The sequence below is a fragment of the Microtus pennsylvanicus genome, chromosome 11, assembly GCF_037038515.1.
Source record: "Microtus pennsylvanicus isolate mMicPen1 chromosome 11, mMicPen1.hap1, whole genome shotgun sequence".
NCBI lineage: Eukaryota > Metazoa > Chordata > Mammalia > Rodentia > Cricetidae > Microtus > Microtus pennsylvanicus.
In genome coordinates, this window is record NC_134589.1 from 8916515 (window position 1) to 8933948 (window position 17434).

The following is a 17434-nucleotide window of genomic DNA, read 5'->3' on the forward strand; positions in this document are numbered from 1 at the left end:
ACAGGGAAGATTTGGGGTAGGGTAGCTACATTCTGTATATGTGATTGTGTGTATGTTTTTGCATATGTGTGTTTGTATGTGTTGTGTGCCTGGGTGTATATGTGTTTGTGTGTGCGCACACACATGAGAAAGAGTGAGAGAGAAAGAGAGAGCAACCAAGACATCATTCATATTGTATTGTTATAAGAAAATATCCCTACAGACATGCCCACTTGTCCAATCTGATGGGGGCAATTGCTCAATAAAGGTTCTTTCTTCCTGAAGTCTCTAGTTTGTATCAAGTTGACAAAAACTTAGTAGGCATTGTCTGTCTGCTGTTATCTTTCTAGTCTTTTCTTATTTTCTTCTTCCTTTCCAGAGGCCTTATATTAGTTATTTTTCTCATTATTACTGTAACAAAATATTTTTCTTGATTGTAAATTGATATGGAGGGGCTCAGGCCACCATGTGTGATGCCATGCCTGGGTAGATGGCCCTGGGTTCTATAAGAAAGCAGGCTGAGCAAGCCATGTAGAGCAAACCAGTAAGCACTGTTCCCCATGGCCTCTGCTTCAGCTCCTGCCTCCAGGTTCCTGCTGAATTCCTGCATGCTTCCTTCAAAACGGACTGTGACATGGAGGCCAAATTAAACCTTTCCTCCCAGCAAGCTGGCTTTGGTCAGTGTCTTATCACAGCAACACGAAACAGACTAGAACAGATGGATGGATGGATGGATGGATGGATGGATGATGGATGGATGATGGATGGATGATGGATGGATGGATGGATGATGGATGGATGGATGATGGATGGATGATGGATGGATGGATGATGGTTGGATGATGGATGGATGGATGATGGATGGATAGATGGATGATGGATGGATGGATGGTGGATGGATGATGGGTGGATGATGGATGGATGATGGATGGATGGATGATGGTTGGATGATGGATGGATGGATGATGGATGGATAGATGGATGATGGATGGATGATGGATGGATGGATGGTGGATGGATGATGGGTGGATGATGGATGGATGATGGATGGATGGGCCAGACAGACAGATGGATCTGCTTATCACATCCCTTGACTCCCACACAAGGTGCCGTTTCCCTACTTGCACCTGACCAACACTCTTAGCTCATGATTCAGTTTCTTCCTGTATTTTGGTCCCCTTCCCTCATCACCTCTTTTTTTTTTCCTAGACAGGGTTTCTCTGTGTAGCCCTGACTGTCCTGGAACTCTCTCTGTAGACCAGGCTGGTCTCGAATTTAGAGAGATCCGCCTCCCTTCTCTGTCAAGTGTTGGGAATAAAGGCTTGTGCTTCTACTGCCTGACTCATTTTATAATTTTTAAAAAATTGTTTTTATTGGGCTATATATTTTCTCCCCTCCCCTCCCTTCCACTCCCCTCCCCTTCTGCCCTCTCCCATGATCTCCACGCTCCCAATTTACTCAAAAGATCTTGTATTTTTCTACTACCCATGTAGATTAGATCCATGTATGTCCCTCTTAAGGTCCTCATTGGAGTCTAGGTTCTCTAGGATTATGAATTGTAAGCTGGTTTTTCTTTGTTTTATGTTTAAAAGTAACTTATGAGTGAGTACATAATATATTTGTCTTTTTGTGTCTGGGTTACCTCACTCAATATGTTCTCTAGATCCATCCATCTGCTGCAAATTTCAAGATGTCATTTTTTCCCTCTGTGTAGTACCATTCTGTACATGTACCACATTTTCTTTATCCATTCTTCAGTTGAGGAGCATTTAGGTAGTTTCCAGATTCTGGCTATTACAAATAATGCTGCTATAAACATAGTTGAGTTGAAAAAACACTTCACGGTTTTTAAGTAGATTATTTGGCTACCATTCTACAGTATTTTCCTTCCTGTAGGCCCCAGATGAGAGGCCACGTCAGAGAAGACCTGCATGGCCACCCTACATCACTCTTCGCTGGTTTGGCTCCTTCTGACAGGAAGTAAACTCCACGAGGGCAGCCACTCCACCTTTTTGTTTATACCTGGGCTTGGCACTTACTAGGCTCTTAGTAAATATGTGTTCAATACTAAAGGAATTGCTTAGAGAGACTTCACAATTCTGAGTGGGCTTGGAATCGTTAATCATCCCCCTTTCATTATTAATTGCTATGGTGAGTTTTGATACAGGATGAAGAGTGTCTGTCCTTGTCAAAAACAATTCCAGGGGCTGGAGAGATGGCTCAGTGGTTAAGTCGTTGCTCTTCCAGAGAACCTGGGTTCAATTCCCAGCACCCACATAGAGGCTCACAGCCATCCTTAACTCCAGTTTCAGGGAAGCTGATACCCTCCTCTTGCCTCTGCGTGGCACTGGGCATGCACATGGAGCACCGACATGCATGCAGTCAAGTGACCCATACACCTGGAATAAATGAATAAATAAATAGAACTAAAGTAAAAAAGAATGGGTGTTTCTCTTGCAGAGGACCTGAGCTCAGTTCCCAGCACCCACCCCAGGTGGCTCAGAACCACTTGACCTCCAGCTTTAGGGAATCTGCACCCTTTTCTGGGTTCCATGGACGCCTGCATACCCATGCACACACCCACATACAGATGCACAAATTCAAAATGATAATAATAATAAATATTGTTTTAAAAAAACACAGGCCAGAAACTGTTTCGAAAGATGGCTCAACAGTTAAAGGCTCCTGCTGCTCTTCCTCAGGGCCAGGCTTGGTTCCCAGCCATTATACAGCAGCACACAACCATCTATAACTCTAGCTCCAGGGGATCCTCTGTTGTAATAGGAGCGGCAGGGTTGCATCCCCAGCACCCCGGCCGCCTGGCTGGCTTATGCCCCGAAATAACAACACACAAATTGTATTTATTTAAACACTGCTTGGCCCATTATATCTATCCTCTTCTCGGCTAACTCTTGCACCTGGACTAGCCCATTTCTAATAATCTGTGTAGCATCAGTCTTACTGGGAAAGATTCTAGCCTATGTCCATCCTGGGTCGGAGCTTCATCGCGTGTGCCTCAGAGAGCAGAGCTCTCGCATCCGCCCAGGAGAGGGGAGCATGGCGTCTCCTCCAGAGAGCAGAGCTGAGCTCACTTCCTCTTCCTCCCAGCATTCTGTTCTGTTTACTCCTCCCACCTATGTTTTAACCTATGAGGGCCAAGCAGTTTCTTTATTGCTTAACCAATGAAATCAACAGATTGATATATGACACTCCCACATCAATCCTCTGACTTCTTCTAGCTTCTATGGGCAGCAGGCTCACACATAGTACATAGACAAACATACATATAAACCCATACATCACATAAAATAAGAATTTTAATTACAAGAATAAGCTCATACCAGGGTCACCTGGCAGTATCGTAGCTGTATTCTCAGGACTCCCATGATGCTCTGGCTCCAGAATCTGTCTCCCCATCCCATCCCCTACACGTGGTACCAGCTGCTCATTTGTCATGTGTCTGAGCACTGACCCACTTCAGTTTGACATGGGGAAGAAGTTGAAGAATTTAAGAAATGGTAGAGGAAGGATTTGAAAAAGAAAGGCAAGTGAGCGGAATGACTCTTGAGTAAACAAAAGCCAGCACCCTGAGTTCTACCCCTGAAACCCAAGAAAAGGATAAGGAGAGGGCCGATTTTATAGCATTGCTCTCTGAGCTCCACATCTGTGCCATGGCATGCCATATGTGCATATATAGGTTATGTGCACACCGTTACACACACACACACACACACACACACACACACACACACGCTGACCTCCACATCTGTGCCATGGCATGCCATACGTGCATATGTAGGTGTGTGTGCACACCGTTACACACACACACACACCTCCATACTTGTGCCATGGCATTCCTAAACACACATATGTCGGTGTGTTTGCACACCACTACACACGCTCACACTAACCTCCACACTTGTGCCATGGCATCCCCACATATGCATATATAGGTTATGTGCACACCATTACACATACACACAATTGGTTTTTTTTAGGACAAGATTCCAAGGCGAATCAGATAGGCTGTGGATGATCTTTGCTGAGGTCTGGAGATACGACTGTTTGTAGACGAAGGAGGCCATGAGTGGGAGGCAGGACCTGTAGCTGCCACCAATTCTTCTCCTTTTCGGCCCCCAGGTTAGTAACTCTGTGGCCTTGGAGACCTGGAACCACAGGGCTCACATAGGAGTCAGAGAAAGTCTGTTCTGGAGTTCAGGGAGAAGAAACATGCCGGGCGAGGTTGGGGGGGCAGGGAATGACCAGACCCTGTCTCACAAGAAATTCCCCCAAGTGTTCAAAATTGGGTGGGGCCAACTTCTTGGGGGTCCTTACCAAGAGTCTATGAGTGCAGACAGTGATAAAGGAAGTTTTGCATAGTATGGAGGCTGAGCTAATTTGTTATGTTGGAGCTTTGATGGTGTCCTCATAGAAAAACAGACTGGTCAAAATACAAACATTTAGTGGACAGAACCAGCTGTGCAGGCCCTGAGGCAGAGGAAGCAGCTAGACTTGGGACTGTAGACCTCAGCTACCCATAACTGTGTAGCAAGTTGCTTCTGGTTGCCTCTGATGTGGGTGGCAAAGAAGATGGATTAGTGGGCTGTATGGTTTCTTCATGATCTGTTTGTGCCAGGTCAGGAGTGTTTGAGGGAGATGAGAGTGTAGGGGAATGCATTAAAGCTGCGGCATTGCAGAGATATCCTGACTTATCAAGAAGCCAGGAAATACTTGGAGCCACAATAGGACAGCTCTGGAAGGGTAGAGCCGCAATAGGACAGTACTTCTCCTGGAGAGCTGCTTCAGCTGAGCTCTGCTTAAGGGAACATCCTAGCAGAACTATGGGCTTTTTCTTCCACCCAAGATGTTACTTCTTTTGCTAACACGCTGCTAAAAAGGTAGCCTGCAGAAATGTAACAGTCTCTCCAGCTCCAGCTAAAAGTTGTTAATTTTTTCTGCTCTGCCTTGCTCAGCCGCCCCCCAGTGAGCATCTCAGCAAGATTTCCAGCTTAGTCCCCTAAGGGACATCCAAGGCAGGTTCTTCTATTCTGCTCCAGCCAATGAAGATCGTCAACTAAGACTCCTTTGAGAAAGAGATTTATTTGGGAAGGAGGAGTCCAGGAGAGTTTCTGAGTAGCAACTTCTTCCAGGGAGAGATAAATGCCAGCCCCTTATTGAACAGGAAGAGAGGCTTATAGGGCTTCTTAAGGGTGGCATTTTCCCAGGGAGAAGGGGGATTGGTTAGTTTTTTCCCTGCTCAGGGATTGGTTAGTTTAGTTGGTCAGGGGCAGAGATGGCTCTGACTTCATGGCCAAACTGTGTTTCTTTCTCTGGTCCTTTCTAGTTTTTCTTACTCTAATCTTAGTACCAGGGCATATTTCTTTCACTGGCTCTGATTCTAGGGACAAAGTGTGTTTCTTTGGCACTGATTTCAGAGTCAGGGCATGTTTCTATGGTCCTGGGTTCAAGGATGAAGATGTTTCTTTCCCTGGCTCAGATCTCAGATACAGGCTGTGTTTCTTTCGCTGGCTCTGGGTTCATAGTCAGGATTCTCAGTGATTGGTTGGTTTCCTGCCCCAGTTGTCCCTTTTAGCCTCCAGGGAGAGTGTCCACCTCACATTTCTGCTCAGGGACATCTATCCTGGAAGACTTGAGAAAAGATCTATCTCCATAGCATGAGCAGAGTCCTGGCAATCTCAGCACCACTGCAGACTTTCAAGGGCTCCAGCCACAGACAGTCACTGCAGAAGAGGAGGAAAAGGTGCCGTGTCCGCGGACCCTCTAAGATGGCAAAACTGCGTCATGGTGAAAGTTGGCCAACAAGGCAACAAGTTGAGTAACGAGAAAAGGAGAAGTGCAGGCAATGAATCCACACAAATCGGAAGGGCGGAGGACTAACCCACGCGGGGTGTTTGCAGGAGGGAAATAAGTGTCACACATGTAAAACCTGCTGTGCTGACAAAGTCGGCCGCGAGAGAAGAAGGCGGGGACACTCAGATGAGACGCTCTTCCCTCTCTAAATTTTTCTTATATTATTTTTAAAAATTCTCTTACAGCTTCACAAGCATATACAATGAATTGGTGATTTTCAGCACTATCTCCCTTCCTCATCTCCCTTCCTGTTCCTACCTCTTTCTTTCTTTTTACCCTCTTTTTTTAAAACAAGGTTTTTCTATGTAGCCCTGGCTGTCCTGGACCTCGCTGAGTTTCTCTATGTAGTCATGGAACTCACTCTGTAGACCAGGCTGGCCTCGAACTCAGAGATCTGCCTGCTTCTGTTGGGATTAATGGAGTGTGCCACCAGCTCCTTCTAAAGGGCCTTTCGTCATTCTCTTGAGCACATGTCCTCTCTCTCTCTCTGTCTCTCTGTTTGTGTCTGTGTCTGTCTCTCTTTCTCTCTCTCTGTCTCTCTCTCTGTGTCTCTCTATGTCTGTCTCTCCCTCTGTCTGTGTCTCTCTGTCTCTCTGTCTCTCTGTCTCTCTCTCTCTCTGTCTCTCTGTCTCTCTCTCTCTCTCTCTGTCTCTCTCTCTCTCTCTCTCTCTCTGTGTGTGTGTGTGTGTGTGTGTGTGTGTGCATGTTTTCCATTGAAATTAGTTAGGATTGTTTGAATGTGGACTGAAGGCGAATTACTGGAACATGGACAACTGACCAGCAGCTACACCACTAAAACAAATGAAAAGCCTCCCCCCAACAAAGGCAGACTCCCTAGAGGTCCAACCATGTCGTCAAGGAGAAGATGCCAACACGGGGTCTTTTCCCAAACAAAATGCTAAGCGTGAGTTAGGGCTGTGGGCATAAGAGCCTGAGAGGATGAAAAGACTCCATGTTGTGGGCGTGGCACTCAGCTGAGGCTGGAGAGCTGGAAACAACTGTTTTCCACCTGAGCATTTGCCTTTGAAGCTTTCAGCTTCCTCCGTGGAGTTTAACCAGGTCTTTCTCATTTGGAAACTTGTATTTGGATGGTGTCTGGTACTCACACATTGAATAGATGCTTTTGAAGGAACAGGAGGAAAACTGAATGACCCGGTGTCGAGGCTGGCCCTAGAGCGGTCAACAGGGTGATGTGGGCTAGTGATTCCTGAGGAGATAGAAGCCTTCGCCAGTTAACTCCCCATTTGGTCTCACTGGGTGGAGAAGGTGGGGAACAAAGACTTCAGGGACCATGACTGAGCTACGCCATTGGAACCCCACTAAGCAGCACAGAGACTGAGTCGATTGCACCATCTGTGTTTGGAATGCATTAAGTCACTGGTTGTGTTGACTATAAAGAAAATACGGTGTGTTCCGTCTGTAAGGCACAGACATCCAATTTGACAGTTGCCAACTTTTACATTTCCCAGAGAGTTGGTCAAACACATGGCTGGTGGCCCACAGACTAGGGATGACAGGTGTCCTAAAGGAACTGGCGCCCTAAAAAGAAACATGACCTTTCCTTGTATTTTCTACTTCCCTGGACACCATCAGAGGAAGAAAGGCCCAGACAGGCACAGTAGGATGTTCTGAGAGAGGAACAACCTGAGGGGTTCCAGAACCTCAGCTGTCCATGCTGTAGAAGTGGGGAGCAGTCTGAGGGTGAGCCCACAGTACCCCAGAGTCATGATACTGCTGACCACAGTCATTGCTTGATATTCTTTTCTAGGCTGGGAGATGGCTCAGTCGATAAAATGCTTATCACAACCCATGGGTTTTTTGTGTTTAGTGTGTGTGTTGCGTTTTAAAGTTGAGGCACTTGTGTGTGCTTAGGATGGCAAGACAGGAAATGGAGGCAGGTAGGTCCCTCGAGTTCCCTGCTAGCTAGCTTGGCCTACTTGGCAAAGATACAGACCACTGAGAGACTCTGTCTCAAACAATAGTGGAATGGCACTTGAATTTGTCCTCTATCTAAACATGTATACTACAATGTGTAAACACACACACACACACACACACATACATACATACACACTAGAGAGAGAAAAAGAAAGAGAGAGAGGGGATTATTTCCTATATACAGGGAGGTGTTTCTCTCTGTTCGCGGCATCAGAACTCTGGACCTTCCCCAGGCCAACTTCACCTCCCCCAGAGCACCTCTGAGGTCTGTTCACCCAAAGGACAGCACTGAGCATGCTCAGGATCAGAGGCAGCTCCAGAAAGACCAGGAGGTTGAAGTAGATGCTGCTCATTACAAACCTGCGGGAAACGAAGGAAACAGAAAGTAAGAAGTCACCTGTCACAGAGGTCTAGTCTTCCTTGTGTCCGTATCTCATCCTTCAATGGTCAGATAAGGACAACCTGGGGCGCTACTAGGATGGGCTCCCTGCAAATGTACGGCTGCTCATGCTGCCTGCAAGCTAAGCTCCTGCACTGGGGAACTATGCCTGGTGTCCCTCAGTTCCCCTTTGACCACTGTCCTCTCTGCCTGGTCTCCCAGAAGTCCTCCTCATCTAGTCTTCATTCCAGCCAGGCTGAGGGCTTCCCTGTCCCTGAACTTTTGAGTTTGGCTTCTGCTACATTCTTCACCTGGATGATCCTGCCCAGCATCATCACTGTGTGGGCGCTGATACACATCTCAGGGGTCACACTACATCTAGAAATGGCTCATGGTTGCAACTGCTCTGTCACAGGAATTAACATTGGTATTGCACTTGAGACCAAAGACCCTGACAATAATGATCCCTCTTCTCCACCTCTCTGTCATCCTCATTCCCTACCCAGGTGTCCATCTCCTTTCTTGGACCATCCTTGGTTCTCCTTTGGCCCAGCCGGAGGCCATCCTCAGCTCATGGAAAGTATATACAACTGCAGGTCCTCTGTGAGTCACAGGTTAGCACAAACATGTTCCTGGAAGATGGAAGAGCTGCCCTTGGCACACCGTGCATCAAATGTCCTGACCTGTTTCCCAGGACAGCGCTCTGTGCATGCTCACACTCTCGTGGACTCTACATTTCTGGAACCTCATATCCTCTGTCTCTCCATGGCTAACACTCCATCGACTTGCAAAACAAAATAGCAGAAATACTCCCAAAGCACCAGGAGAGAAAGGAAACTTAAAAACTAATCCTCAAGAGAAGCTACAAGGTAGGAAAGCTTTGAGGCATGTTTGTTTACCTTAAGATTTAATAGGTAGAAAGAACACAGTAGAAGGAAGAGAGCAATGACCTCTGCCTTCACTGTAAGGGGAAGCAGAAGCTTGTGGTTTAGCTGTGTCCTTGACATGGGGACTTGACCCCAACAGGCTGGGATGGAATTATGCCGAGGTAGCTGTATGGTGCTGGGAGTTGCTCTGGACACCTTCAGGAGTGACGAGCATCACGCTGTCACAGCACAGTCCTCAGTTTCCCATGCTCCTCCTCTGCACTCCGTAGACCCCCACACCAGCTCTTGGCAGAGTTGGATTGGAACAATGGGATTTATTTAATGGGCTAGAGCCAGAAGGTGGTTAGAGAGGAATCTCTCTAACTCAGAGGAGACTCAACTGTGGCCCTCTGTCCTGCTCTGTAGGGAACACATGGGGAGACACCAAGTACCAGGCTCAGTCTCTTCTCCATTCAGATGAAAATGCTGCCTTCCTGTAGCTGAGGCTTAGAAGGGAAGTCTTGGTAAACTAAAAGGTAAAAGGATTGGGGAGCCCACCTCAGGCTTCGTCACGAGAATACAATCACGTGAGTGTCTCTATAAGATAGTTACTGAGTCTAGCAAATAAAATTACAAAATGGCCAGGCCAATCTGGTATTCAGATAAGCGACTTTTTAAAAATTATAAATATAGCCATGTAAAGCTGGGATAAATTAGGCTAGAAATTAACTGCTTGTGGATTCTAGGAGTCCTGGGCATCTTGTGTTTTGTCTGGAAGCTCTCCCAGGCAAGAAGCCATAAGGACACCCCAGTGGGAAAGAGCTGCTAGGGTCCAGCTCTGCTTACCAGGTGAGGGTGCTGGTTTGAGTCTCTCCACGGTTGGCAATGCTCTTCCTGGTTGTCAGTGCGGATGTCAGAACTGGAGCCATGGTTGTTAATATTACAGTTGTAGTTTCTGGGGCTAAAGATATAAACAGAAACAAGGGTCACTCCTCCTGAGGTCAGCCCAGCTCTGGGCATGGCCTAAAGCTTTTCTCACTAGGAATTAAATAGCTTTCTCTGCAGTCACCACCCAAAGCTTTACACTAATTCCTTTCTAAAGAAAGATGATGTATGGGCTGGAGATATGGCTCAGCGGTTAAGAACACTGACTGCTCTTCCAGAGGACCCGGGTTCAATTCCCAGCACCCACATGACAGCTCATGAAAATGCAGCTATCTGAAAATGCAGTCCCACGAGATCTGACACCTTCACACCAATGCACATAAAAAAATAAAAAGTTAAATAAATCATTTTTTTTTAAAAAAAAAGATGATGGACAGGCAGAGCAGCAGCTCCCCTTCAACACTCGCTTCCTCGTGGCTCACTCATCACTGTCTGGTGTGCAGTAAGCAGAAAAACCTCAGTTTTGCATGTTTCGTGTATTTTTTGAAAATCTTTATTTGTATGTGGATGGGTGTTTGCTTGCCCATGACTCTGGGCACCATGTGCCTGTGGTGACCATGGAGACCAAAAGAGGCCATCAGATCCCCTGGGACTGGAGTTGAAGATGACTGTGAGTTCCCCTAAGATGCTGAGCACTAAACCCAGTTCTGGGAAAGTAACCAGTGCTCTTAACCACTGAGCCATCTCTCCACCCCAATTTTGTCTATTTTCTTGATTGTAGTTGTTTAAACAGACACAAATCTGACTCATGACTCTATCTTGACCAGAAATGGAGTTTCTGTGGTTTCCATTATTATTTCTTGTTAAAGGGGTAGAGGCTGGGGGGAGGGGGCTCCTCAGGATGGGAGTTTAGCTCAGTGGTAGAGCACTTGGCTAGCACACATGAGGCTCTGAGTTCAGTTCCCAGATCTGTACAAGTGAGAACATGCAAGGCACACATGTGGGGGCGGGAAGACAAGGCCTTCGCACCTCACCTTGTATCCCGGTAGAAAACAGGATCAATAGAGTAGACTGTGTTTACATTCTCTAGTCAGATCTTACAGCAATGAATGCAAGGCCCCTGATTCCTCACACCAGCCATGATATTCTGGAATTTTTTCCTTACCGGGGTCAATGTTCACATTAACTTCAAAATTCGGATCATATCCAGTTCTCTCAATTGCACACCAGTAAATGCCGCCGTCGCTTATCCTCAGCTCCTCCATGGTCACTGTCACGGTGAAGTCTGTCTGGTCGTCCCTGATGGACACACGGTCCTTCTTCACCAACTGCTCCATATCCGTTTCAACCAGAATCTCACATGTTTTCCAAACAGCTCCTCGGCACCAGTACTTCTTGTAATCCTTCCAGGAGGAGTCGTAACGGCACCGCACAGTCAAGGAGCCCTGCTCGTGACCGCTCACCATGTTTGGACCTGTGATTGCATCCTGAGCAGTGGAGCAGCCTGGAAAATACAAACCCGTGGACCACTGATCTCCCACTCCAAGGGCAGGGCATACAGTGCCAGTTCCAAAGAGAGACACAACTCAGCAACAACAATCATTGAAGGGCTACCCCTTTCCCAAGATCATCCTCTTGGTCAAATTCTCAAAACTTGGCAGAAGAGCCTAGTCACGGGTCTCAGAAGTTAAAATGGTGACATTGAGCAATCACGGCTTCCTGCCATCCACCCCTCTTCATGCTGTAGTGCCCAATAAAAGAATATTTCAAAGGATCTTTTTTGCAACCATCTTTGTGTTTTCCTGGAGCAGAGGAAGTATCAGAAGACCCTGTCCACAGGACATGATCCTGCCTTCATTTCAGTACCCATGACCCTCAGGAGGTCCATCTGAAGAACCACATCCTATGGCCATGCAGAGGCCACCTCGGGTAGTCCAGCAGTCTCTAGGGGTTCTGTAGGGGACCATCTTAGATGAATGCCTTGGAAGCTGACAAAATGTCCCCAACCATTCAGATCTCTGTGTGGTACAGAGCCCACAGCACACAGACCCTGTTCTCTATTTTAGATGCATGTAAATCTGAGTTCCAAAATTCCCAGTAAGGGCTGTGGAGGCAGCTCGGTAGGTGGGGAGCTTACATAGTGTGCAGAACACCAATCAATAACAAAATCCTGCTTTAAAATGCTAAAAGAAGAGCTTCAGAGTATTGGCTTCAACGACAACAACAACATATGTTCCCAATGGCAGAGGTAAAAAAACAAAAATTGCTAAATGTAATTATTTCAAATTAAAGGACTCAACCAACAGAGTGAAGAGACACCTTCCAGCAGGGGAGAACATCTTTTCAGACTTTGCATCTGACAGGAGGTCAATTTCCAGACTATATGAGTACAAATTCAGCTCAAAGAGTCCAACGGCAATCATAATCCTATTGAAAATGATCTACTGAGGGGCTGAGGAGAGGGGGTAGCTAACGAAACACCTGCCGTGTAAGCCTAGGCATGAAGAACCTGAGTTTGTGTCCCCACCATCCATGTACAAAGTCAGGAGTGCTAGTGTGTCCCCACAGCCCAACACAGCGGTGGTCAGAGGAGACGAGGGATCCTGAAAGCTCCATGGCCATCCAAGACAGCTTCAGTTTCAGTGAGGAACCATATCTCAAAAAATAAAGCTGGGAGTAGGCATGATGGTACATGTTTCAATTGCAGCGTCCAGGAGGCAGAGGCAGGCAGATCTCTGTGAGTTCAAGGCCAGCCTGGTTTACATAAAGAGTTGTAGGCCAGCCAGAGCAATGTAGTGAAACCCTATGTCAAAAATAAAGTTATATTTAAAAAAGGTGGGGGGCAATTAAAGAATGACACCCAGTTTCTTGACCTCAAGCTTTCATATGCATGCATACCCGTGTGCAGGTGTGCCTGCAAGCACGCATGCTCTCTCTCTCTCTCTCTCTCTCTCTCTCTCTCTCACACACACACACACACACACACACACGAGCAATGAACCGAGCACACAGTTCTCAGGAGATCTTGTCTATTTCCCCTTCCCAAGGGGATCTATGTATGTGTCTCTTAGGGTTCTCCCTGTTACTTAGCTTCTCTGGGGTTGTAGACTATAGGCTTGTTATCCTTTGCTTTACAGCTAGTATCCACTTATAAGTTTGTACATATCATGCTCATCTTTCTGGATCTGGGTTACCTCATTCAGGATTTTTTTTCTAGTTTCATCCATTTGCATGCAAATTTCAAGATGTCTTTGCTTTTGTTTTTTTTAACCACTGAGTAGTACTCCACTGTGTAAGTATGGCACATTTTCTTTATTCATTCTTCTACTGAGGGACATTTAGGTTGTTTCCAGGTTCTGATTATCGCAACTAATACCGCTATGAACAAAGTTAAACAAATGTCCTTGTAGTATGACCAAGAATCCTTTGGGTAGATGCCCAAGAATGGTATTACTGGTCTTGAGGTAGGTTGATTCCCAGTATTCTGAGAAACCATCATATTGATTTCGAAAGTGGTTGTACAAGTTTGCACTCCTACCAACAATGGAGGAGTGGGAGCGCACAGTTCTTAGAGGAGATACAAATGGTCAATAAATACACAGAGAAATGCTCTAATTCACTGTCAGGGAGATAGATGCGAATCAGAACCATAGAGAGCCATCATCATCATCCCCCAGTCATTACGGCTATTACCAAAAGGACAAAATATAACAACCATAGAAGTGCATGTGGGACAGGGAGTCTCACACACTGTGCATCGTGATGTAAATGAGAGACCTGTGGGAAACAGTATGGAAGTCCTCAGAGAAGCATAGGACTGCCACACAATACAGTAACTGCTGGGGGGAGGGCGTATAGCCTGTGCTGGTTACCTTTATGCCAAGTTGATACCATCTGGGTGCATACAGAAAGAAAGAACATCAGTTGAAAAATGCATCCATCGGATTGGCCTGTACTAAAGTCTTTGGAACATTTTCTTGATGTGGGAAGGTCTAGCCTACTGTGGGTGATGTCACCCCTGTAGTATAAGAGAGCAGGCTGAACAAGCCATGAGGAGTAAGCCAGGGAACAGCACTGCACCAGGGTCTCTGCCTCAGTTCCTGCCTCCAGGTTCCTGCCCTGCTTGGGCTCCTGCTCTGGCTTCCCTCCTTGATGGACGGTGATCTGGACATGTAATCCAAACAAACCTTCTCCTCCCCTAGCTGTTCTTGGCCATGGTCTGTATCTATCACAGTAATAAAAAGCAGGCACACAGCCCGGAGGGTGAAGTGAGCATGCTGAAGAGACATCCTGCCTTGTGTTTCCTGCAGCAGTGTTCACAATATCCGTGGCATAGAATTAGCATAAATTTACTATCCTTGGTTGCATGGATAGGAAAGTGTGCTAGAGAAATGCAATGGAATAGCATAGTAGAAGGATTGAATTCCATCATTTGCAGCCCACAGATGGAATTGGAGGAAGTGAAATAATTCAGACACAGAAAGAGACTACCACACGGTTTTATTTATATGAGGAAGCTAGAATGTAATTCTCTGGGGCTAGGGGCATGGGGAGATGGACAGGTCAGCGAAGTGTTTGCTGCATAAGCAGGAGACCTGAGTTTGGATCCCAAAACACATGGGAACATCCAGGTGATGTGAGATGTGTCTGTAGCCATGAGAGCTGGGGAGTCAGCGCAGGAGGATCCCTGGGATCACTGGCCACATACACTGAGTCCGTGAGCTCCAGGCTCAAGGGAAACCCCGCCTCAACAAAGAAGTTTGAGAGTGATAAAGGTACCCAATGCTCATCTTTGTTTTCCACACGTACATATATGTGTGTTGCAGGGGGAGGGCCTGCTTATTTGTCCTGGTCGCCCAGCTAGCTTAGCCCCGAAACAACCACACAGAAACTATATTAATTAAATAACTGCTTGGCCCATTAGATCTAATTTCTTATTGGCTAACTCTTACGTATTAGTTTAACCCATTTCTATTAATCTGTGTATCGCCACGTGGCAGTGGCTTACCAGGTAAAATTGTAACTGGCGTCCATCTCAGGCAAAGGATCCATGGCTTCTCTCCCTGACTCTGCTTTCTTTTTTCCAGAATTCCGTTCTGTTTCCCTCCACACACCCGCCTAGCTCTGTTCCCCTCCAGCTCTTCTATAGGCCCAAAGAAGTTCCTTTATTAACCAATGAGAGCAACAAATAGAAGGACCTCCTACACCATATGTGTACCACACAATGTACCTGAGCACACACAAACACACATGCAGTCACCTCACAGACATATTTTTTTCAAAAGGAGCAAAATCTGACTTCATAGAAGTAGTGAACAGAATAGAGAAGATATCAGATGCTTCTAGTACAAAAAAGTGACAAATCCTTGTGACAGAGGGCAGCTACCATGATCTGACTGCCACATCCTGTACACACGTGCAAATGCCACATGGTACTGTAGTGATATTTTATTGTATTTTAATAAATAAACCTTGCCTGAAGGTCAGAAAAGCAAAGCAGTCAGCCACTGGCTCTTACCTCTCTCTCAGTCCAAAACGGTGATCCTGCCTCCAGGAATCCTCAAAATGAGACTGTGTCTGAGAGCTGTCTCCTCCAGTCTTATATTCCTCTCTAGTGCTGGGATTAAAGGCATACACCACTACAGCCCAATTTCTAGGGCAACTAATGTGGCTACTGGGATTAAAGGTGTGTGTCACCACTGCCTGGTCTGTAAGGCTGACCAGTGGGGCTGTTTTACTCTCTGATCTTCAGGCAAGCTTTATTTATTAAAATACAAATGAAGTATCACTACATTACACCCTATCAGTTTCTTTTCATCTTTTGAGACAGGTCTCCCTATGTAGACCAGACCGTCCTCGAACTCACTGAGATGTCTTAAAGCCCCAGCTACTTACCTGCGAGGAAGAGGAGCAGAGCAGGGAGCAGCCACATGATCCTGTCTTCTCCCCTGTCCTTGGTGGTGACAGAAACTAACACCCTGCAAGAACTTGAAACTCAGCTTGAATTTTCTTTAAATCATTCACTTCCTTGACAATTTCTCAATTTTGCATATTTCAAAAAAGAGGATTTGAAAAGATTAAGTCCTTGCATGTGTGGTACAGCTGGGTGAATGGGGAACTTCCGGACAGATGCAATGCTAGGTCTGAACTTGAAAGGTGGATGGGACTCCCGAGGGGAGATACAGACAGGGCAGCAGTGGCAGATAAAAAATACGGAATACAGCAAACTCCTCTTCTCATCTAGGACATGAGTGACTTGCAGGGGATCATGGGAGAGAAGAGCAGCCGAAGACAGAGTGGCTGCAGTAGCAAGGGAGTGCAGGGTATCCCAGGTGAGAAGCGTGGCTAAAGGCTCAACCTGAGGCAGGGCTGCTATGAACCCCAGAGCACGGATTTCTCCGGCCAAGGACACCCGTCACAACACTACTAGAGCCCCAAGTACTGGTTCCAAGAAAGAGGGAGAGTCTGGGTTTGAGACAAGGTCTCATGTAACTAAATCTGACCTTGAACTTCTTCCACCACCAAGCTCAGTTTTATGAAGGTCTGAAGACTGAAGGTTTCAAGCATACTAGCAAGCGCTCTACCGAGTGAGCTGAACTACAACCCCTTCTTTGGTTTTTCCAAGACAGAGTTTTGCTGTATAGTTCAAGTTGACTTCAGACTCTCTCTCTCTCTCTCTCTCTCTCTCTCTCTCTCTCTCTCTCTCTCTCTCTCTCTCTCTCCAGTGTCAACCTCCCAAACTGTGGGAATCTACAGTTGGTTTAAATCCAGAGGACCAGTTGTATGGATGGATATAGATACAGTGTATCCCTGGCATCAAATTCATGGGAGGAAGTTTTTAAGTAGATACACACCCACAAAGAGAGACAGAGACAAAAGAAGAGTTAGAGACAGAGACAGACACACAAGGGGAATGCTTATGATGGCCAGTCTTCATTGTCAGCCTGATTAGATTTGAAATCACCCAGGAGACCACCCTATAGGTGTCTCTGTGAGAGTGTGTACAGAGAAGTTTGAATGGGGAGGGACAACCAACCCTGAATGTAGGCAGTTCTAAAACCTAGACTGAGATCCATAAGATACTTCTTGATGGAAAGATTAAGGGCCACACTGCCATCTGCTGGCTGAAACTGTCCCAGAACACTCAGGCTCAAGGGGAAGGAAAATTGATCCTGATGAGCAATGGGAGTGTTAAAGACTTTGCAGTCAGGACAGTAAACTGCTACAGAAAAGGATCTTAATCTAGGATGCTCTCATTGCCTGTCATAAGGACGACAAGGCTCTCCGGCTCCTACCTGGAGAGCGTGCTGGGCATGTGAGCCAAGGTGCCAGCTGTGTGTGAAGGAGGACTATGAACCCTCCAAACATCCTCCTCACGGGTAGACCAAGGGTTGGAAAAACCACCCTGAAAAACCACACCAGCAAAGAACTTGCATCAAGATCAAGACTGAAGAACATTAATGTGGGTGACTTAGCTCAAGAGGTCTGATCACTGGATATCACGGAGTCTGACAGG

The 17434-nt window shown here is 46.4% G+C and overlaps 1 protein-coding gene across 2 annotated transcripts; it reads right to left on the reverse strand.

Annotated features, from left to right (window-relative positions):
- Positions 1-2864: 2864 nt before the first annotated feature.
- LOC142859727 (CMRF35-like molecule 3) lies at positions 2865-15887 on the reverse strand. 2 transcript variants are annotated; one of them, XR_012912235.1, is made up of 5 exons: positions 15814-15887; positions 11084-11422; positions 9880-9994; positions 3738-8148; positions 2865-3635 (listed from the first exon to the last, which is right to left on the reverse strand). XR_012912235.1 is itself a non-coding variant. In XM_075990030.1 (4 exons), the coding sequence occupies exons 1-4, from the start codon at positions 15848-15850 to the stop codon at positions 7956-7958; spliced, it is 684 nt and encodes a 227-aa protein (XP_075846145.1). In that variant the 5' UTR covers positions 15851-15887; the 3' UTR covers positions 2865-7955. The 2 variants fall into 2 exon arrangements, 1 of the variants encoding a protein (XP_075846145.1); XM_075990030.1 differs by having other exon boundaries at positions 2865-8148.
- Between the last annotated feature and the right edge of the window lie 1547 nt (positions 15888-17434).